A 24,085-nucleotide genomic window follows, 5' to 3' on the forward strand; every position below is an offset into this window, starting at 1 on the left:
CTAAATAAGCACATGCACACCATGGGGAAACGTGACATAGGGCGGTGCAGACTCTGCATGGAGGCAGAGGAGACGCCCTTACACATCCTCACAGAGTGCCCTTGCCTAATGCGTACTCGTGACCTAATCTTGGGCGGACACATATTACGCCCGGAGGAGGTAAAGTCTCTCGAAACCAAAAAGATCCTGCAGCTATTTGAAGTTGCAGGGTTGGATCGAGAGTTGTAGTAGGTGGCGATCACAATAGATCAGGAATGGTCGCAGTGATACATAGGCTTTGGAGCCTTATATAGCCCCTAATAAAGAAGAAGAAGAAGAAGAAACATGTTTTAGAGTTAACTTCTTCTATTAAATTAATATGTAATAATAAAGCTAATACATGCGATGGTATGGGGCATATATCGTTCAAGTCGTAAGGCATATATACTTTATGGGGCATTGGCACATTGCGTCCGATTCGCACATCGCTCCGTTGTCCTCCTCCTGTTGTCTCGCTCAAACTTCGAAGCGACGTGCGAATCGGACGTAGAGTAAAACCGAGAAAAGTCTACAGCGTTTTGGATAGCCACGCAGTGGTGTTATGTTTATACGTCATAATTTCATAGAAGTTTGCTATCAAAATCAATTGCTTGAAGGCTATCAAAATCGCTGCAGACTTTTCTCGGTCTAACTTTGTCTTTAATGAAATATTATTGTTTAATATAATATTACTTAAAGTGTAAAATTATAACTCTTAAAACATCAGAAGGTTGTAGTACCCCTGGTTTGGACCAGCAAATAAGAAGTACGTAGATACCCGTGATCGTAGCATATAAGCATGTGCATGCTAATTGAAAATTTAGTTTGAAATCATGAGTTAAATAAATTCGTATGTCTACCAATATGTATTAAGAGTTAGTACAAACTATATATGTATGTTTTATACCTACATATTTACTTCTACTAAACTCGTATAGAACACATTTAGAACAGATTTTGTCGACTGGTTTCTTATCGAGAGCGCTGCTCTTATCATTTCTTCGCTCACGATAGGGTGCACATTACACAATCTCTCGGCAACCTCTTCCCATTTGCTGACCTTACGTAACCCTATGACGTAAGTTAGGCAAGCACATAATTGGGGAATTACCTACGTAGTACTCTACTTAGGTAGGCACTTCATCGCAGACTGCGCAGTCGCGACGATCTACATGGAAATTGTGATCTGACAAAAAGAAATGACAGAGAGGGCCACCTCAAAAGCATTACAATAATACAATATTTTAGTTCTATCAAATATTTTATTTGAAGACATTCTAAAACTAAAAGTGGTTGAAACATGTTTGTATTTTATGAAGCTCGCGGCTCGCCGCAGCATGATTGCGAGCGCGTTCGAGTTTAGGGAATGCTCCCGGTACTGAGTTTGTATGGCGAGAACCGGGAATTCCCGGTTCCGGTACCGTGTTTGTATACAAAACCGGTACCGGGAGCACTCCCTAGTTCGAGTGGATGCCTTGAATGGTAGCAGTCAATTATTTAAATCTGCCGCCTTTATGTACCTACAGACAAAGCTGGCTTGCCAGCTAAAACTAAGATTGTTGTAGCTTGGTCGACAGTCGTGTAGAACGCTCTTTAGCGACCGTTTCGTGTAGAGTCTGTGCGGAAAGAGAAGAGTCGTGGGATTTGAGGGCGCGCCAGTGCTATTTTATGGTTTTTGCTATGCTGACAACACTGGTCACGTGATTATAGTACGACACTAAAGTTCATGATACTTGAATCCCTTTTGTTCCGGTTTTTTACCACGGCCCTCTAAACGGAGCCTGGTGGTGGTGTCGGCTCGTCAACTCAATCCTCTGATTTAGCGCAGGCACTAGTTTTCTTTTTAAAACACACTTGTTTTATGTCTCAGATACTAAAAAGTGACAGTGCGATTGACAAAACTGCTAAAACTAGTTAAGAATCTGCCCAATACAACTGTAATTTTAGTACCAAACAAGATAGAGTCTATTAATGCACTGCCTAATCTGCGCAGTCCAACAGTTATTAAAACCGGGTAGATCGGGTAGAAATTGGGCAATAAAACTGTAATTTTATCTGGGATATACATATTTCACCCATTGTAAACTTGACTTGTAATGTATGTGTACATTATTAACAATAAATATGAATATGAATAAAAATAGTGCATATTAAGTAGGTAGGCCTTATTGGGATATGTCCGGTTCTCTCATCTCACGATATTTTACGTCGCCGAAAAGTCACTGCTAAATAAGAAATATAATTTCGTAACTGACAGAACCTACAAATAAAGAAATATTTTATTAGAAAAAGTTTTATTCAGAACCTAGTAAACGAACTTACAAATAAAGAAATATTGTATTAGAAAAAGTTTTATTCTTTGTAATCGAAGTCTGAATTAAAATATTCAATGTCACTTATGTTTGAGCTAGCTTCAGAACAACCAGAGACACTCATAGAACTATCTTCATCTGAACTGGATGTGCTTGAATCCGGCACGTAGATTACGAATTCTTGCATATCACCTACTTAGCGGTCTTTTATTCGAGATACCGTAGGTACTTTTACACAATTCTGAAAAAGAAATTACATATAAATATGCATAAAATAGCAAGTATCAAGACTATTTGTCAGTTATTTTAAAGATCATGAATGACCTGCATATTTATGAAAATTAATATATTTTGAATGAATATACTTACCGATTATGTACCGGAGACAAGTTAAGTACTTAGGGGGCTTATTAAATAGGTAATGATTTAATATTAAATACAACATCAATACCCGCGAATAGCGGAAACACGTTCCGCGACTTTTTGTAAGTCGATAGTCTGCTTTTAGCCGTTTTCTTCCCGCTGACAAAACCGAACAATTTTAAATATAATTTTCCTTGTGGTTTTATGTACGGTTTTATCGTGTTTTTAAAATATTATATACATATAACTTGCGGTTTTTGTTAATAAAAATATACAATGGCAGAAGTTTGTTTACTTTTTACAAGACAGGTGTCAAAGGTTTGATTGCCATATAAAATTGAAAATGTTAGTTCCCGTTTCTGCCACGACTCTTCTCTTTCCGCACAGACTCTATGATGGGTTTTAAGTGGAGTCCAGACGGGATGATCAAATCGACCGATTTGATCAGAAATGAGATTGGCGTCTTCTCCAATAAAATCACCCATTTTAGAATTTAGATTTATTGTGATATTTAAGGCCTCAAGAGTAAAAAAAACAAAAATACTATCGTCATAAACTGGTAAGTTTTATTTTATTGGTAATATCGGCGAGCCAAATTGGCGTTTGCGTCCGCACGGCCCGATTTAATCGGACAAATTAATCAGATTGGCAAAAAATTGTCCCGTTTGGACTGGACTTTAATTTGACGTTTCGTTTCTTCTACCACGGCTTTGACAGTCTCGTCTCATGTAGTTGACTTCAACTAGCTGTCGAGTCTCAGCTTTAATTTTTATTGTCCCATAAGTCAAGCAAAATTTAAATTTCCTGTGATCAAATTATCATTAAAATGCTATCAATTTAGTGAAATTCTTGTGAAAATAATGAAAATATAGGTTTGTAGTGCTGGTTACGTAAAACAAGATGAGCTGTGTTTTAATTGATTCACATTTTAAAATCTAAATTTTTATTGAAAATTAGAATCAGTTCTTTAAATCGTGTGTGTAGTAAATTGCGGAATCAACTGTGAAGTTTAATGTTACCCCAGTTTAATTAAAGTATTGTAGTGTTTATTGGCATTCCAGTAGGAACTTGGAGTAAGAGATCATTATTGATTTCTGTCCATTACTCACGAAATTTACTAAAGATATTGTCCTGCAGTTTCGTTATTTATTCTGAACTACAAAATAATAATTTTGTCATTCATATGGGGCGGAATGACTAAAAAGTCAAACTATAGTATTTTAAGCATTTAACTTACAACCCTTAAGCATATAATATTAAGTAATTTTCTGTTTTGTTCACCAGAAACAAGAAAAATAAGCGCAAAAATGCCTCCAAAGGAACAATCAAAAGTACCTCCACCGCCACAGTGAGTATATTCCAAATATTAATATTCATTATATACAACACATACCTATGTGCATAATGAAAATAAAAACCGGCCAAGTGCGACTCGGATTCGCGCACGAAGGGTTCCGTACCACTACGGAAAAAAACGGCAAAAAAATCATGGTTGTTGTATGGGATGGGAGCCCTACTTAAATATATTTTATACATCATCTGTAAAAATTTGTCTGTCTAGACAGTTGAGTCTTAGTTATAGGGTCCCGTTTTTACCCTTTCGGTACCGAACCCTAAAAAGTACCTCCTTCTAGCACACTTACTTTATGTAAGTGTGTGGTTGGATGGTGTTTAAATATTTATATTTCCTCACAAAATTCATTGTAAAACACTATGTAACCACTAACAGTTTTTTTTTAAGACACATGTTATTGTTAAGATTCTAGCCCTACACCCCAGCAGGGGGTAACAGGATGGAAAGAAGAAGATGTTATTGTTAAACTTGCCAGCTCTTGTATTTTACAATCTAGATCTAGAGTCTAGATTGTAGATCACATTAGTCTAGATTCTAGACTAATGTAATGTAATGTGTGGCTAGTGTAATTTAATGTAAATGGTTTTATAACCCATGATTGAAATTTGTATGTATGTATGTATGTCACTTTATTGCACATAAACAGGTTTACATAAAATAGACAAAAACAAAACAAAAATAAAAATGTTATGTACAAAGGCGAACTTATCCCTAAAAGGAAGTGGTAGGGAGGGGGGGAGGAAAGGGAAGGGAAGGGAGGGAAGGGGAAATTTGTTATACATTCTGAAATTTTATCACGATTGACCATTGCATGATTGGTACAATCATTGTAAATAGTTTACAATTGGGTAGGTAAAGTTTTTTGAAGATAGGCAAATTATATTTTTTCCCGATAGTATTCATTATAGCGATCACGGAAATGCAGCTCTTTTATTTTTATATCATTTTATTGATTAAATATAATTTTTTAAATGATCGATATGACGTTTGTGAGGTGAAATGGCAGATTCGAGTAATTAATTCCTTGGCGCGTAGTAAATGGGACGAGACAGAAAAAAAATCGATGTCAACTGTCAGTGTCATTCTTGGAAAATAACTTGCAAATAATTGGAAAATAATGGTCGGACGAAACATTTGTGTTTTCTTGTAATTGGATGTCGGTGTGATTTCTAGAATAAGTATTTTTAACGTCCCTAGCACGATCAACACGGATATTTTGATAATGATAACGATTGCTTTCGACTACTTGGCACTGCTTCTTGGAGAACATTTTCATTAACGCCTCCACCACGACTCTTGGACTGCTACACGAGTCATTTTGGATCTCAGTATCAACACAATAGATGGAGACGATCCCGGAAACGTTCGAATGGAAATAGAATATTACAGAGATGAACTCAAAGTGCGTCGTACCGTCTTGTAGGAAGTACAGACGTTACTTTCCAAATTCAGCGTATTTGAGCACACCAAAGTCTTTAACAGCGATTCGGTGCCAAGCTTTGAAGATATATTGGCCAAAATGGTAACTTATACGTTTGTGAGGACTATATAAACGTGATTGTTGTATTATACATACATAATGATTAAGATTGTAATAGTCTTATAACTAGGTCGTTATTGGCTATTATATATGGGCTCGGCAAGGTGTTCACAATATCTGAACACGCACGCCCTGATAATAGAGGCGTGTTCAGATATTTATGAGCACCCTAGCTGCACCAATATATCTGATGGCAACTGTACTTTAGAAAACTTATAATATAAATCCAAAATAATATAATATAAATCCAGTAAATTTCGTTTCGTTTTATTTTAAAATCCACAAATTATTATCCTTAAGCATTAACATTACAACAGTATATAGAATCACGCTGTGTGGCGTGCCCTTGAAGAGAGTTGAGAGGTTCAAATATGGTCAATATGGATAAGTATGTCTGTAGGGTAAATGTGCTTCACGTTGGGGCCTGTTTACAAATTGATTAGTGTTGATTGCGGGTTTAATACATTTGCCACTATACACAAGTAGCAAGTGTATCAACTCGCAAAAATACTACATTTTTGCTTCCATTGAGGTATACATAGTAAGCACTATTCTCAAATTATGTGAGGAAATAAAACAAATTCAATTTAGTAAAGCGTATTTAATAGGGGTAAAGTGACGCGAATACAATTTAAAAAACAACGCATATTCTTAGTGTATATTAAATGTAGATGGCTTTTTAGTTTTCACTTGATCACAGAAATACGCTAAAAACCACTTTCAGAGTAGGTGTTTCTTGCGTTTTGGTTGTCCTTCTTGTGTCCTTCCACAGCATGAGCATTAGGGTGGGCCGTTTGAGTAAATATTGGAAATAAGCAATGTAATACCACCTAAAAGATGCGTAATTTTATGTAGATAACGAGAAAAATAATTTAAAAAATCTAGCTATTTTTTTATACTTTGAGCCCTCTACCAACGATTAAGTGTAAAAATTAAATATATTTTTTTAAATAAAATTTCATTATATTTTTTTTCATTTTTATTTTTTGTTTGAAGAAAGCAATGCCTTAAGCATCCGACATGATTTTAACGTTCGTCAATTACACTCCTAAACATTTTTTTCTGAAGTCGAAAAAGTACTCGTAAATTGCGTTTTTCGGAAAAAAACTTTTTCATATATGGCAGACGCCCAAATTTGTATTTGAATCCTATTCTAGGCCCATTAGTGAACAATAAAATAAAATAGATCATAAAAATATATACTGTTTATAGCAAACCAATGAGAAAAAGCACATCGTAATATGCCTGAATTGGCATAAAACGCAACTTTTGCCTAAGTTTGCAAAAATAGGAATAATTGTAAAAATGCATAATAAAAATGCCATAAATTGTTTTTATCATATTTAAGCAGTTCTACTTTCATATTCAATATAAACTAAAAATTTATTGTATATATTAACGACCCTTCTCGTATTTCATGCGATAAAGTGATAATTGTATTTTATATGAACTGTTGGGGTGTTATATTATATGATTTTAGTGAAAATTAAGAGCTAAATACTACTGAATTAGGTTAGTTAATGGTCTATTTATGTTATATTATAATAATTTTTATAAATAAGAGCCATCCAATATTTTTTTTTTTTTTAATTTTGCCCTATTTTTTTTTCTTCGTCGGCTGGTAGAGGGCTAAAAATAATACCTATTTTGATTATTTTTGCTAGAACTGTAATCTACGCATTATTACGCAACTTTTGATACCTATTACGATATGAGTTTTGAATATTTATTTTCTTCCATACAAAATCGGCCCACCCTAATGAGCATGTCGTAAGTCCTGTTGTATTTGTCCCAGGACTTAGCAGGAAGCTAGTTATTCATTATTAAGTTTGCTTCTGCTTTCAAATGAGGCGGTGCATGCCGTCTATTCCAGGTCGTTTTCGTCACTTGAACTCATTTTGTTTATTACGAGTATTAAAATAACAAGCGGTAACTTATTGAGTATTGCACAACGAATAAACTTTGCCGCCTTTTATTTGCATATTTTTTAAAATTATATTACCATAGATACAAAGCATACGGTACGCGCATGCGTCAATCCGCGCGCACCGCGCAGCGCCCTTTCGCGGTGCTAAAGCGGTATCCAGACGGGACTGATCAAATCGGTCGATTTGATCAGAAATGAAATTGGCGTCAATCTCCAATATTAGATTTATGGTAATATTAGACCCATTTAAATTGAAAAAATGCCCCATAACGAAAATACTAGCCTCACAAATTGGTGTTCTTGTGTCCGCACCTCATTTTATTGGTCATTATCGGCGGTTGAATTCGGCGAGCCAAATTGGCGTTTGCGTCCGTACGTCCCGATTCGATCGGGCAATTTAATCAGATTGGCGAAAAATTGACTAATCTGGATACGCCTTAAGCAACATCGAGTTGACGATAATTTGACATATAATAATAATAGATTTTTAGCATAAGTTGCATTTCATAAAACTTAACCCAAATCATTTCTACATTTTCAAGTCAAAGATAAAGACATGTTGGTTTTAAAATTTTAATAAGTATAGACCATAACATTGTCATGATCTTGTAACATTGTTAAAATAAGAGAGTCTCCCATTTTCATTTTATTGCATTTTTTATAAAATGTCTTTAGATTCTCGGGATATCTTGGTCCTAATTCGATTGCTCTTTTTTATGGAAATAATTATATCCTTCAGATTCACAGGATGCTCGAGGCTTAGCCGAATAACACTGCAAGGAGGTATGTCATGGTTCAATGGTTCTAATTAGCCATCAGTATAATACCGCCAATGAATGTTTACATCCACCTGAAAATAAGAACAACATTCATAAAATGAGGATAACCACACAAAACTAACAGATGGTTGAAATTGTTAGAAAAAATTAGACCGATTTCTTGTTTACGAACTTAACAGCTCATGGCAATTTAATAATATAAATTAAAACACAAGTGAAGAAAGTTTTATGTACCTATGTATTTCACGGATACGTACTCCTGTACGGCCATTGCTCCTCTAATTCAACGGCATTGTGCTTATCACTGTTATGATAATAATTTCAAATTTGTAGAATCTGCTCGCAATCTCGTATGAACTCGCTTATTTTTCTTGCAAAACTCTGTCCAAGGGTCAGCGTAGGGGCCGTCGTGTAGGGGTGGGGAAGAAAACGTTGTCCAATAATTATGCAGTGCCAAGTTATCGAAAGTAAATTCAATCTTTGTCCAAATACGCGCAGATGTCGAAGGGAATCAGAAGTCCGTGGGTCGTGCTGAGGTCGCCGAAAATCTCAATGATAACATTAATAGCAATTCGCAAGGTAACATGAGGCTTGTCCGTTATTTTTCGGGAATGAGAGCTAAGTGACACTGACAGTTGACATCGTTTTTTTTTCTATCCCGTCCCATTTACTACGTGCAAAGGAATTACTCGTATCTGCCATTCCATTTCACAAACGTCATTTCGATCATTTAAAAAATTATATTTAATCAATAAAATGAAATAAAAATAAAAGAGCTGCATTTCCGTGATCGCTATAATAAATACTATCGGAAAAAAATATAATTTGCCTATCTTCAAAAAACTTTACCTACCCAATTCATTTGAGAGTTCAAACAAGCCCTTGTAACTGTAGTCCAGTTAATATAGATACTTGTGCTATGTATGTCACTAAAATTATTATACTGCCATACTATAAAGCCAAATAGCGCTAGGTATCTCAAAACAAATTTAATTGCTAACTTATACTTTAGTTTCAATAGCTGATAACTCTATTTTCTAAATAATTTGTTATTGAGAGCGCTATTTGGCTAAGGAGGGCAGTATACATACCTGAAAAAAACCGGTCAAGTGCGAGTCGGACGTCGGACTCGCGTTCCAAGGGTTCCGTACATTACTTCATTTTTGACAATGTATTTTTTATATATGAAACGCGAGTGAATTGCCTTTAAAAAACCCGTAGGGGTTGGATCAAAAACTAAGTAATTAGTCAGACTCACGCTTGACTACATATTTCTAATAGGTTTTCCTGTTATCAATAGGTAAAGATCTATTATAAGTATTTTTTTCAAAATTTTAGACCCAGTTTCGGAGATAAAGGGGGGGGGGAATGGTCATTTTTTGCCTATTTTCTTGAATTACTTCTAAACTGTTTATTCTAAAATTATAAAAAAAATATATTTGAGATTCTCACATTGAGCTCTTTCATTTGATATGTAACATGATATAGTTTGAAAAACTTTATTTTTAATTTTCTCATTTACCCCCCAAAAGTGGCCCCCATGGTTAAAATTCATTTGTTTACGTTACATGTCCGTCTTTGGGTCACAAACTTACATATGTGTACTTAATTTCAACTTAATTGGTCCAGTAGTTTCGGAGAAAATAGGCTGTGACAGACGGACAGACAGACAGACGCACGAATGATCCTATAAGGGTTCCGTTTTTTTTTCCTTTTGAGGTACGGAACCCTAAAAAGTTACTGTATATATTACTCAAAACTTCTTATACAACACAGTTATGATAGATCAAAATCATGAATCATGAATAGGGTCATTCATCACTTTTTATCTGCTAATATTTCAGATAGTTACACTAGTTTGATTGTTTTAAACCTATTTGACTAGTGATAACCTATCCAGGCTATCCTATTAATAGAATATGCTTTTATAATATTAGTATTTTGCATACTAAATGCAAAAACCACGACTAGTTTGTTGCCAAGGCCACATTACATGTGTTTAGTGCTTAACATGCTTTATTATACTAATATCAGTCACAAAGTGTTTATGGATAATTAAGAAACTTACATAAATGGGGGAGACTGAGGAGTGTTGATCCTGGGGTAGACTCGGTTCCCTAAATTGAAAACTTCTCTTACATTTAATTTCTAACATAGTTTGAAACTATACAATAGTATTTAATTGCACACATCTAACAAAAAAAAGTAAAAACTAGACTACAGATAAATAGATGCAGTTATAGTTATAGGTAAAGAACTTTGCTGAAGTCCCTCTTCTATGTTATTAGTTCAAGTGTTTGAACAGATATGTTATCATTTGATATTTGTAACATGAACATGATATAAGACATAACGTCCTATGATCCTATCCAAGTGTCCACTTATAATTATTAATTTTTTTAAATCAATGCTCAAATTTTAGACCAAATGCATGACGTATCATGCAGGGTTCCGTACCTTAGTACGAATAAAGCAATAAATAAACAAAAAGCCGTAAAAAGCAAGACGTCGTATCTTCGCAATATAATTTTTCCCCCTCTTAAGTTTCGAACCGTGCCGCCAAAATTATGAAACAATCATAATACCTACTTTTTTGTGAAAATGAATAAAGAATTAATTTTCGCAAAAGACTACATGGTCTAAAATTCTCTTATAGGTTTTTTAAATATTTTTCGAAAGATGTGGCACATGTTGGAATTTGCTAAAAAAGTCCAATTTAGTCAAAATATATTGATTTTGTAGTGGTAGGTAAAAACACAAAACGCACTACCTATCACAAAAACGAGATACCTATCTTTAACCATACCTATATTACGCCATGTCCGTCTGTCTGTATGTCACATCAGGCATTTTACAAGGTTTACGTTTTTGTCATTTTGGCTACGGAACCCTAAAATATTACACAAGAACTATAGTTCGTTTTTTTTAGCATTAGAAAGAACTTCAAAGAAAGTAAACGATCTTGGCATGTCTTTTAATTGAAAAACGCTTTATAAAAATCAATAACTATTACTTATGAAAGCAGAAGAATATAAATGATCGTATTAGATTCGTAATTGTTACATATTTGCCGTAATTTATTTACATCAAGATTGTTTACCTAATTTCTAATGCTAAAAAAAACGAAGTATACACTACACTCTGCTAACGCAGAAGTGTGCAAGAATATGTAAAGTAGCTACCTAACACATAGCTAATGGCTGTTCAACCCACCCACTGCCTACAAGTATAAATGTGTCGTGTGTCAATGATGGGACAATGGTGTTGGCACACATCTATTCATTGTAACAATACTATTTCGGTGTTTTACGATTTCCTAGACCCACTCTTATTACTACAAGAACAAATGCTACTTAAGTAGTATTTTTATTTTATTTTAAGGAGATTTATAACAAGCAGAATTTTATTACTTCTACGAGTCTTATTACTTCGTAAAGACGGGCCGGGCACTACGAAGTGGGCTAGAAAATTGGTGCGCAAATGGCGTTTGTTTTGTATACATTTCGTTAGTGCGCGAGGTTCGCTCGGCGTTAGGTATATGAAGGGCCTATCTTTACTTTGGAAACTTTGAAGCAGAAGCGTTTACAATAAGACAATAGTATTGTAGTAGAAGAGCCGGCCGCAAATTTTCTAACCGACTTGATACCACGATGAAATGCACAATGGTTTCCCATAAAAATGATGCTAAGTCCGAATTCGATAGTCTGCCACGGCGGAACTTGCCGAAAGTACGAAAAAGAAGGCCACTTCCGGTGCCAAAAAAGGGGGTTGATTTAACCCATCTGATACCGAAATAATAATTATGGCAGCAGTTAGAAATTTACATGTAGACCCATAAAAGCGAAGTCTGCCAGTATGTTTTTTGCCGGAAGTGCTTGGCAGACGCTCTCAAAGGTGGCCACCGGGACCCCTAATTTAACCCATCTGATACCACCATGAAACCAATTCCAGTCGGTAGGTATGAACCCTCATGTCAGGAATATATAAGTCTGCCAAGGCTTTTCCTGCCGAAACACCTTGGCAGACGAGATTATGTGAGCAAGGTAACCATCGGTTACCGTACACTAACCCATCTGATACCACCATGAAACCAATTCCAGTCGGTGGGTATGAACCCCCATTTTAGGAATATATAAGTCTGCCAAGGTTTTTCCTGCCGAAACACCTTGGCAGACGAGATTATAAGCAAGATGGCCATAGGTTACCGTACACTAACCCATCTGATACCACGATGAAACCAATTCCAGTCGGTAGGTATGGACCATCAATCATTTCAGGAATATATAAGTCTGCCAGGGCTTTTCCTGCCGAAACACCTTGGCAGACGAGATTATATTAGCAAGGTGTACATCAGTTACCCTACATCAACCCATCTGATACCACCATGAAACCAATTCCAGTCGGTAGGTATGAACCCCCATTTCAGGAATATATAAGTCTGCCAAGGCTTTTCCTGCCGAAACACCTTGGCAGACGAGATTATAAGCAAGATGACCATCGGTTACCGTACACTAACCCATCTGATACCACGATGAAATCAAGTCCAGTCGGTAGGTATGAACCCTCATTTCAGGAATATGTAAGTCTGCCAGGGCATTTCCTGCCGAAACACCTTGGCAGACGGTAACCGATGGTCATCTTGCTTATAATCTCGTCTGCTAAGGTGTTTCGGCAAGAAAAGCCTTGGCAGACTTATATATTCCTGAAATGGGGGTTCATACCTACCGACTGGAATTGGTTTCATGGTGGTATCAGATGGGTTGATGTAGGGTAACTGATGTACACCTTGCTAACATAATCTCGTCTGCCAAGGTGTTTCGGCAGGAAAAGCCCTGGCAGACTTATATATTCCTGAAATGAGGGTGCATACCTACCGACTGGAATTGGTTTCATGGTGGTATCAGATGGGTTAGTGTACGGTAACCGATGATCATCTTGCTTATGATCTCGTCTGCCAAGGTGTTTCGGCAGGAAAAACCTTGGCAGACTTATATATTCCTAAAATGGGGGTTCATACCTACCGACTGGAATTGGTTTCATGGTGGTATCAGATGGGTTAGTGTAGGGTAACCGATGGTTACCTTGCTCACATAATCTCGTCTGCCAAGGTGTTCCGGCAGGAAAAGCCTTGGCAGACTTATATATTCCTGACATGAGGGTTCATACCTACCGACTGGAATTGGTTTCATGGTGGTATCAGATGGGTTAAATTAGGGGTCCCGGTGGCCACCTTTGAGAGCGTCTGCCAAGCACTTCCGGCAAAAAAAATACTGGCAGACTTCGCTTTTATGTGTCTACATGTAAATTTCTAACTGCTGCCATAACTATTATTTCGGTATCAGATGGGTTAAATCAACCCCCTTTTTTGGCACCGGAAGTGGCCTTCTTTTTCGTACTTTCGGCAAGTTCCGCCGTGGCAGACTATCGAATTCGGACTTAGCATCACTTTTATGGGAAACCATTGTGCATTTCATCGTGGTATCAAGTCGGTTAGAAAATTTGCGGTCCGCTCTTCTACTATTGTCTCTGCACATTTAGGTACATTATCTCATGTTTTATTATGAAACCGCAAACTAAGTATCATCACGCTCCGCGATTGTAGCGCCATTTAGGGTCCTAGCTAAATTGGTTGTTCAATACTTACTCTATCGATTTTCCAATTTAGCAGGAACCCTAAATGACATAACAATCCCGTGTGGTGACTGTACATACTTCACTGAAAAACATTGTCCTACGAAGGCTACGAAGAACAAACTGGTTCTGGACTTCGTTATGTTGATAGCGTTTTTATCATACGCGACAACGCAAAGTCCATCGTAAGTCATGCTTAGCGATGTATGTCAATTGTCGTTGCGCATAAAACAAATGTAGCGATCTGAAAATTATATAAGTGCGATAACGACATATAGGGCACGTGTGAAAAAAACCACACCACACCATAACAGGCCGACGAAACATTGGGCTAGCTGCAGAGCGTGATACCAATTCTTTTTGTAATAGGCATCTAATAAAAAATATAGACGGTCAAGCAAATCTTGTCAGTAGAAAAAGCCGCGAAATTCAAATTTTCTATGAGACGATAACCTTTCGCGCCTACATTTTTCAAATTTGCCGCCTTTTTCTACTGACAAGATCTGCTTGACCAAGTATATCTGGGAGACCGAGCTTTGCTCGGAAAACATACAAACTCAAAATGCGCGTTTTCTCAGAGATAAGACCGATCGAGGGTCGAGTGGAGAAAACGAGGGGAGGCCTTTGCCCAGCAGTGGGACACCAAAGTAGGCTAGAGAAAAAAAAAAGACCGATCGATAGCTAGATCGATTTTTCGACCCGGAAAACTCCCATATCGCCGACATATATATAAATAAATAAATATACTCGTTTAAAGGTATATGTTACCCACAGCTTACTGAAATTTGATGTAGTCTCAAGTATGAAGTATTCGCATTTTTCCTTGATGTTCAGCAGTTTTGCTATTTTACTTGGCACGCAGCCCGATTGCCTAGCGTAGAGTAGGTTGGGACCAGACACTCGCTTGGCAATGGCAGCAATAACATTAATAAAAGCCGTAGTCACTATGTGGGACTGGGACAAGCTCAGGGACTTTTTAATGACCGTCACGCTTCATCGCTACGCGTATTTAATAGAACTCATTAAAATTCTAGGTATGTGTTAACAAGTTCATACATAATGGGCGAGCCTGAGATGATGAAACGTTTTCTATCCCTTTAATGATAACTTAATTAATTATATTATTTTTATCTTCAGAAATTTCAATAACTGAAATTAAATATGTAGGTTATATTATAGATCAAAACTAAAAAAGGGTCGTCGTTTGATGCCGATAGTTACCTCCTCCTACACTTGAAGTGGAACGATTACCATTTTCTGAACTAGTGTAAACTATCTCTGGAGGATTCTATAGAAGACATGTTATTGGTGTGACATGACTATGGGCATTTTCATTAAAATTTAACTTGTACTTTAAAGCGCAACTTAAGACGTGTTTCATTAGCGTCTAACCGTTACATTCCTGACAAAATGTATGGGACTTGACATTGACCGTCAGTTTTGTAACGATTGCTAACTGGCCGTTAAAGGTGCACAGTTAAGTGAAAATACCCCTATGGTTAATTAATTGTTGCTGCTTCAGTAGCCGTTTGTTCCCTTTAATTGCTGACTGACGAGTGCTTTGTTTCCAGGCTACTACCAAAGATTATAAATGGCGGCATCGCGGGCATCATCGGCGTGTCGTGTGTGTTCCCCATCGACTTGGTGAAGACGCGACTGCAGAACCAGGTCATCGGCCCCAATGGCGAGAGACAGTACAAAAACATGTCGGTAGCATACGCTGCATACGTATGTAACACAACACTAGGTTTTAAGAGGGGGTGTAAAGGCAGGAAATTGGAAGGGGACAAAACATTTGCGCGCCACGCGAAATATGCGACGAAAGATTAGGTCATTGCGCCGCGGTTTTAACGCTTTACCTCAATTCTAGGTCATCGGGAATACTTTTCAAATGTCACTAGCCTATTACATCTCAAAATTTCAGGCATCATTTCAACTTAGTTCTGTCTAAACACTAACCAGATAGTGTCCAATTCGGTTCAAAGATACGGTATAATGGGATATTTTATAAATGATTTTATAGAATATAGGTAGATAAACCAGATTTATCAAGGTTCAATCAGATTTGACGTAGGAGTTCTATAAACTTCACTCATGAAGATGAGTTTGCATAACAACACAGATTACTTTTTGTAATCTGAAAAGACGCACGAAGTAACAGTTGGTTCAGTTACGTTTCTGTCCACCTGTCTTACTCGATAAGCGGCTTTGGCAAACGCGTACCTAGAGTTGGACGGACGTAAAGAGTATATGGACTCGTGCCGATCTGTACTCGCGCAACAAGCGCTTATAAAGCGTTACCGTGCGTTTTATTTCGCTATCACCAATTATGGCTCTTTAATGAAACAATAAAACTTTCCCTAAACACAGCATTGTTTACAGGTTGGATTGTTTTAAGAAGACATACGCCCAAGAGGGATACTTCGGCATGTACCGCGGCTCGGCGGTCAACATCATTCTCGTCACGCCCGAGAAAGCCATCAAGCTGGCTTGCAACGATATGTTCCGCTACTACCTCACTTTGCCTGATGGGTAATTTTATTCCTACAGTACAGCGCACAGCAAATGCCTTAGGAGCCCACTGATTAACAGTCCGCCGGACGGTATCGGCCTGTCAGTTGTTCGGAACTGTCAAAATTTTGTTCTAACTGACAGGCCGATACCGTCCGGCGGACTTTTAATCAGTGGGCCCCTTAAGTTATTACTAGACTATGACTGACCAAGCTTCCGACGAAATACTCGTAAGGTGGAAAACAGCCATCTACACTGTTGAAAACCAGGAAATTCACTTTACACGAAAGCTTTGTCGGCGACCGTGTGTCTCTGGCTACTGGCTACCCCTTTAGTTTGGAACCTACTAACGGATTTCATTATCGAGGGCGCAACGTTTCGACTCTTTCAAGGCTTCCTGCTAAATAAGGAATCATCAAAAATAGGTACTATATGTATCTATTGTTTGAAGGGCAATGTTTTAACCTGTTTTGTATGTTGCTCTGTTATGTATTTCTATGCATAAAACCAGCTTTTTGGAACAGATACTTATAAAAAATAAGCTTAAACATTTAATACTAATAAGGACTTTAACATTTTCTTTTCTTGCGCCCGCGCTCATTTCGGTTCGCATTTCACAAGGTATCTGCAGGGTATTAATAAGCGAATTATAATCATACTACTTGTGATTTTTTGATTACTATATCGCATAAACGAGATATTTTTCGTTTACTCGTGTTTTTTCTGTTTTCTTTCATACTTATGTTAACGATCGAGGTAAGGTGCAGAGCGGGCATTCAAACTGCTGGGTAATTTAAACTAATCGAAATATCATTCATGTGTTACATTATTAACGAGAGTCACACTCAACACACACAACATGTCTTGTTCGCTATCTGGATATGTATGGCAATGGCACTCTAGTAAAAAATGTAAAACAATGAAGAAATTTCGATTAGTTTAAATTACCCCGCAGTCTAAATTGCCCTGCACCTTATATCTACTAGTCATTACCCGTTATTTACGATGGTGTTGTATTGCAGGAACCTGCCGATTTTCCGGCAGATGATCGCGGGCGGCGCGGCGGGCGCGTGCCAGATCGTCATCACCACGCCCATGGAGCTGCTGAAGATCCAGATGCAGGACGCTGGCCGCCTGGCTGCGCAAGCGAAAAAAGGTCAGCCCTTACCGGTCAACTTAAAATGAGACACATATAGTAAGAATGCATCGCGCTAGACTGGAAGAGCTACACGCTCTTCGTGTGGGTCACCCATGAAACGCACGCTCATCACATTGGTTAAAACGAAAGTGTAAGTGTAAGGCCTGAGTGGACGCTCGAGTTGAGCGTGCAGCGGGGCGGTGGGTGCGGCGTGCATGTTAAACAAATGCAAACGTATAGGAGCGGCCTTAGTGCACGTTGCTCAAATCACTTGTGAGCCCGACGCCACGCTGCACGCCCCGCCGAACGCTCCGCTTCGAGCGTCCAGTCCACTCAGGCCTTACACTAACGGTTAGCGTCGAGTGTGCACGCGCGGTGCGTGCGTTCCGTGGCCCTTGGGTCAGTGGGTAATACCTGGATCACACCTAACAAGTATAGTAGCGAGTCTTGGTTCAGTCATCTAAGGCGGAAAACCAACGTCCACGTAGCGGCGTGGCACCACTGCACCACGCGGCGCGGTTTATTTGAAATGGCCGCCTTTCGACTATATCACTGCTCGCTGGCTAGACTCTTGTGCCTTAATGTATTATATGTTATTGTACAGAGGGCAAGAAGTTCGAGCGTCAGTCGGCGATGCAGCTGATCAACAAGCTGCTGGCGGAGCGCGGCATCATGGGGCTGTACAAGGGGCTCGGCGCCACCGCCGCCCGCGACGTGTCCTTCAGCGTCATCTACTTCCCCACGTTCGCCATCCTCAACGACATGGGCCCCAAGGAGCCCGGCGCCACCAGCCCGCCCTTCTGGTACTGACACTATCTAGCTCGCAGTCTCCTGTACAAGGGGCTCGGTGTGATGCCCTGTCAGGGCACAGCGATTTTCTCAAATACTAAATTACTACTAAGTTACCAGGGGTGCGAAACTCCTGACTTCGGCCAAACTCGGCTCCACTCGGCTCAGCATTGCTCCGAGCAATTATTAGGATTGATACAACTTGTCGTCCCTTTGCGTGCACGACCACAGATAAGGCAATGGCTTGAATTTTGACAAACCTAAATAGCCCGTAGGGATAGTGCCATATATTAGAAAGGGACATCATGATTCGACCCTGAACCGCTGTCAAACTTCGGTTTTGTTGGAAGTTTCCTTTCTGTACGGCAGCATAGAATAAATAATAGTACTAGGTACAGAAGACTCACTCTAACAAAACGCGTCTGTCACGATCAGCACAGATATGGCCGTTAGGTGGCGACAGCGCCACGCGCGGCTTATGGCAAACCCCAAAATTGGGGCCGAACGGATGGAGTTTTAGCTACCTGTAGCAAAGCGCAGGGCTCGGAAACCGTTCTCAACGCTCAAACCGGTTTCGTTCATTTGCCCGGGAACGAAATGGATTTCGTTTCCGTTTGCGGTTACCGGTTAAAGAACTGTTCTTTTGAAATAACGGTTTACACCAATTACGTTCTCGTTTCGTTCTTGAGGAACGAAATAAACCGGTTAAATTGAAAACGTCGCAGCAAGATAAAATGAGTATTATTATTTGTAACTGGCAGAATATCAGTGCTTTCCTCGAAAAAGCGAAGCGTATCGCTGCGTAGGAATCATTTTGCGTTCTGCAGTACGCTGTGTGCGCCGAAATATGTTTTTTTTTGTTTATTGTTTTTTTATTACTTTTCTACTTATTAATTAACTAGTGTATGTTTGTTACATGTTTTTTCCTGTTTGTTAATAAATAGTTTTCGATGTTTTATTTTATAATTTTAATTTAATATTTTTTTATAGCAGCTTTAGAATGACCATAGAAGAAGGTATTATTAATTATTTTTATTATTTATTAAAATCAACCAATTATTTATTTATACAAGAAAACGAATCAGTTTTGTATTTGCCACCATCAATTAGCCCATCTACTTGAAAATTAAAAAAAAACCGGCCAAGTGCGAGTCTGACTCGCGTTGCAAGGGTTCCGTTCGTACATTAGAAATGTAACATTACACAATTTTTAACAATGTATTTTTATGTGAAACGTGAGTGAAAAACCCGTAGGGTCGGATCAAAAACGAAGTAATTAAGTCCGACTCATGCTTGACTGCACATTTCTAAAATGTTTATCCTAAAATTATTAAAAAAATATATTTGGATTCTCACAATGAGCTCTTTTATTTGATACATATCGACGCCCGAAAGCAAACACGTAGTAACCCACAGAAGGTCAAAAAAATTTTTATTGCATTTTTGGAATCTCCGATTTTTTCTGCGTCGATAGGTCGAATCCACGATGAGACGAGCCAATACGATGAAAAATGGGGAAAATAGGAACACAAAAAGTTCTCGTTTTTCTTGAAATGTACTCAGCAAACACGCAGTAATAGCAAAAACACTCAATAATTTAAATCATTGTATTTACAGCATTTTTAATTCCATATAATTTATACTTTTGTCATTTACAACCTCCGTTGGTCTGACGCAAGTGTAGGTTACTACGTGTTTGCCGCTCATGAATGTGAATTTCTTGCAGTTACGCTATTTGGTGGGAAATAATGTTTAGTCGAGTAGTGGTTTAACACAAATTCACACACTATTAAAATATGAGAGACATGTCTTTTACTACGTTTAGAAGGATCAAGTAAAACTAACCACATAATAATTACTTCACTGTTGTAGGGCGTAAGGTTTAAACTTCTGCGCCTTATTTCGTTTGGCTTATTATTAACCGGGCAACTGAAATATTAAACAGGAATTTTCATTGGGCATATAATAATATAATGTGGCTGTGCATTAATATTTTAGCGCCAAATAAAATATATTAGCCTCAAATATAAGCATCATATTATTTAAAAAACTGGCAGCAAAATCAAGCCACCCAAAAAATTATAGGGAACTTAAAGTGTTAGGTTGGCGCCTAAAATAATAAATTGGCAACTAATATTGTAAAGCGATCATAAAATTTAGTTGTCATCTAGTTATTCACACCTAAGTAATCAACTATAGTCATAACTGAGCATGTCGTTTCAGCTAGGTAGTATTTTAACACAAAACCAGTTAAATTTTATGGATATTGGTCACTTTTTACACAAAACACCTCAAATTACTTTACCAATACGTAATGGTCAGTATACATATAGTCGAAATTTCTAATCATGAAACGGCTAATGGCCATTATACCATTAAATTTTTAATTACTAATTTCAATAGTTACCACTGTGTTCTGCTAGAGTCAACAGATAGGTGCGACGACGAGCAAAGCGAGGAGGAGCGTGTTAGGTTGACCGTGTAATGACCAAACAAAATATTTTAAAAGAACTTTATTTTTGAATTAATAGATAGCCGTTTTCTTTTTAAAATGTGCTTCATAAATGGTCTCCAATATAATAATTCGGTTGCCAAATAAATACTTGGTACCTGCCTAAAAATAATCAAAAGCTGTAACGGCATTAAAATACAACTCATATTGATATATTTTTAGGCTCCGTTTTTGTTGCCAAACTATTAATTTTAGTACCCATTTCTATTTTTTTAAACTACCCAATTTCGATTAATTAGTTGACCGGTTAAATACGTGCCATTTCGTTTTAACGCGGCTATCGCGGCCATTACTTGAACGTTTGCGCCGTCGCTCAGTGTGGTTCGGGGGGTGAAAGTGAGTCGACGTGTTTGTAATCAAGTAAAAGATTACGGGGATTTTGGATAAAGTGATTATTTTTATTTAAGAAAGGATTTTTTTTTTCAATTGTAAGCATGTAAAATTGCAATATTTACGGTGTGTGTATCGATTTTATGCTTTTATGGGACTTAAATAAAATTTGGTCTTATGGTATCTGATGAAAGTTTGTTTTGTCTAAAGTGGACTTTTATTTAAGAGGATGTAGAAACCACTTTTTTTAATCAAACGTCGTTGTTCTACTTTGGTTAGATTTTGATCTTCCATTACGTTATGTCTTTTCCAAAGTGGACTTCTTATTTTTTAGTTGGTTCTACAATAACATTATAACTATTATAAGATTTAATTATGTCCTTGAAAATTAAACAAAAGTTATGTGTTTTGTTTGGTCTTAAGAATGCTTATATTGATTTTAATAGTTCAAATCATCATAATAGATGTGTTATGTTCGTTTATGAATCTCGAAAACATCTTCACATTTTATAATAGTCCGGGAGCCGGCTGCATGAAACAAACCTCATCAAAAAATAGAATATACCTACCCTGTAGAGGTACCTGACATTTAATAGATTCCAACGCACTTGGTCGGCCTAGGCTTAACCTGGCAGATTTTGTACAAATTGCAAAAACGTTGGACAAAAATTCATCAAAAAAAACCTCATCGAAAAATAGAATGAAACTTGTATGGTAGGATACCTGACCTTGAGGACAGTAAAAAAAAAGTGGTCGGCCTCACCTTAGCCTGGCAGTTTTTGCAGTCCGACCAGATTTATTGGGTCACGTGAGAGCTACAATTTACCTCATCGAAAAATAGAATGAAACAAACGGATTATAATAGCTAAAATAAGCCTGTTGACGTATGTCTTGGTCGGCCTCACCTTAACCTGGCAGTTTTTGCAGTCCGACCAGATTTATAAAAAAATCATCAAAAAATTTTTATCGATAAATCGTATGAAACTTGTATGGTACGATAGCTGCCTTTGAGGACAGTAAAAAAAAAATGGTCGGCCAAATCCTGTGTTTGCAGGTTCCTGTGTCCGACCAATTTTGTTGTACCACGTGAGAGCTACAATTTACCTCATCGAAAAATAGAATGAAACGAACGGATTATAATAGCTTAAATAAGCCTGTTGACGTATGTCTTGGTCGGCCTCACCTTAACCTGGCAGATTTTGCAGTCCGGCCAAATTTATAAAAAAATCATCAAAAAAAATTTATCGAAAAATCGTGTGAAACTTGTATGGTACGATAGCTGCCTTTGAGGACAGTAAAAAAATGGTCGGCCAAATCCTGTGTTTGCAGGTTCCTGTGTCCGACCAATTTTGTGGTACCACGTAAGAGCTACAATTTACCTCATCGAAAAATAGAATGAAACAAACGGATTATAATAGCTAAAATAAGCCTGTTGACGTATGTCTTGGTCGGCCTCACCTTAAGAGTGCTATTACATTTCGGGGTTGAGCGAGTTTAGGTATTTTACGCGCTGCGGCAGGCCGTGCGAGCTCAGTATTCCGATCCCTTCTACCACACTCGCACTACAATGATGGATTAAACATTCTTGATCCTTCGCGAAGCATATTGAAATCAACCATAACAACACTAACTGGACTTAACTTATAAAGTCCTAAAACTGTTATTTGGTAAGTACGAAAATACTAAATGCAGTGCAAATGTACATAGGGGCTGTTCATAAATGACGTCATCTATTTTTGACCCCCCATCCCTCAAATCATCCAACAATCATGCTTCGGATGACTCTGTTTCCTCCTACGTCATGCTACCATCATCCGATGTCCAGACCCCCCTCCCCCCCTCCTCCCATTTGAAACGACGTAATTTATGAATAGCCCCATACTCGTACTTATGAACGTATATAACTCGAAAGAAATTATAGGTACTCGCTTATTTACAAGAAACAAGTTACAAGAAACTGAAGATACACAAGGTCTGATGATGGAGCTGGAAGGTGGCCACGGGTACCAGTCTATCATGTAACTAAACCACTTCGTGTTTGGGCTCGTTTGATTCATCTCAACAAGATCTTTAACATTGAAGATACACAGGGTCTGATGATGGAGCTGGAAGGTGGCCACGGGTACCAGTCTCTCATGTAACTAAACAATTTCGTGTTTGGGCTCGTTTGATTCGTCTCAACAAGATCTTTGACACAAGACAGTACTCAGAGTCTGATGATGGAGCTGGAAGTTGGCTACCGGTACCAATCAACCATGCAACTAAACCACTTCATGTTTAGGCTCGTTTGACTAGTCTCAACAAGATCTTTGACACTAGGTGATACTCAGAGTCTGATGATGGAGCTGGAAGGTGGTCACCGGTACCAATCAACCATGCAACTAAACCACTTCATGTTTAGGCTCGTTTGACTAGTCTCAACAAGATCTTTGACACTAGGTGATACTCAGAGTCTGATGATGGAGCCGGAAGGTGGTCACCGGTACCAATCAACCATGCAACTAAACCACTTCATGTTTAGGCTCGTTTGATTAGTCTCAACAAGATCTTTGACACTAGGTGATACTCAGAGTCTGATGATGGAGCTGGAAGGTGGTCACAGGTACCAATCAACCATGCAAATAAACGACTTCGTGTTTAGGCTCGTTTGATTCGTCTCAACAAGATCTTTGACACTAGGTGATAAACCAAACACGAAGCCCAAACACGAAGTGGTTCAGTTATGTGATAGACTGGTACCCATCGCCACCTTCGAGCTCCATCATCAGACCCTGAGTAGTATCTTGTGTCAAAGATCTTGTTGCGACGAATCAAACGAGCCCAAACACGAAGTGGTTCAGTTACATGGTAGACTGGGACCCGTGGCCACAGTCCAGCTCCA

The 24,085-nt window shown here is 38.0% G+C and overlaps 1 protein-coding gene across 1 annotated transcript in view; it reads left to right on the top strand.

Moving 5' to 3' along the window:
* Positions 1-3,441: 3,441 nt before the first annotated feature.
* Positions 3,442-24,085, top strand: part of LOC134667432 (mitochondrial glutamate carrier 1-like) — a 32,903-nt gene continuing 12,259 nt past the window's right edge. The window contains exons 1-6 of the mRNA XM_063524845.1: positions 3,442-3,565; positions 3,978-4,041; positions 15,496-15,630; positions 16,307-16,456; positions 17,458-17,591; positions 18,178-18,376. Of these exons, the coding sequence (XP_063380915.1) occupies positions 4,001-4,041; positions 15,496-15,630; positions 16,307-16,456; positions 17,458-17,591; positions 18,178-18,376 (659 nt within the window). The 5' untranslated portion in view covers positions 3,442-3,565; positions 3,978-4,000. The remainder of the gene's footprint in view (positions 3,566-3,977; positions 4,042-15,495; positions 15,631-16,306; positions 16,457-17,457; positions 17,592-18,177; positions 18,377-24,085) is intronic.

Source organism: Cydia fagiglandana, chromosome 1 (assembly GCF_963556715.1).
Source record: "Cydia fagiglandana chromosome 1, ilCydFagi1.1, whole genome shotgun sequence".
NCBI classification, from domain to species: Eukaryota; Metazoa; Arthropoda; class Insecta; order Lepidoptera; family Tortricidae; genus Cydia; species Cydia fagiglandana.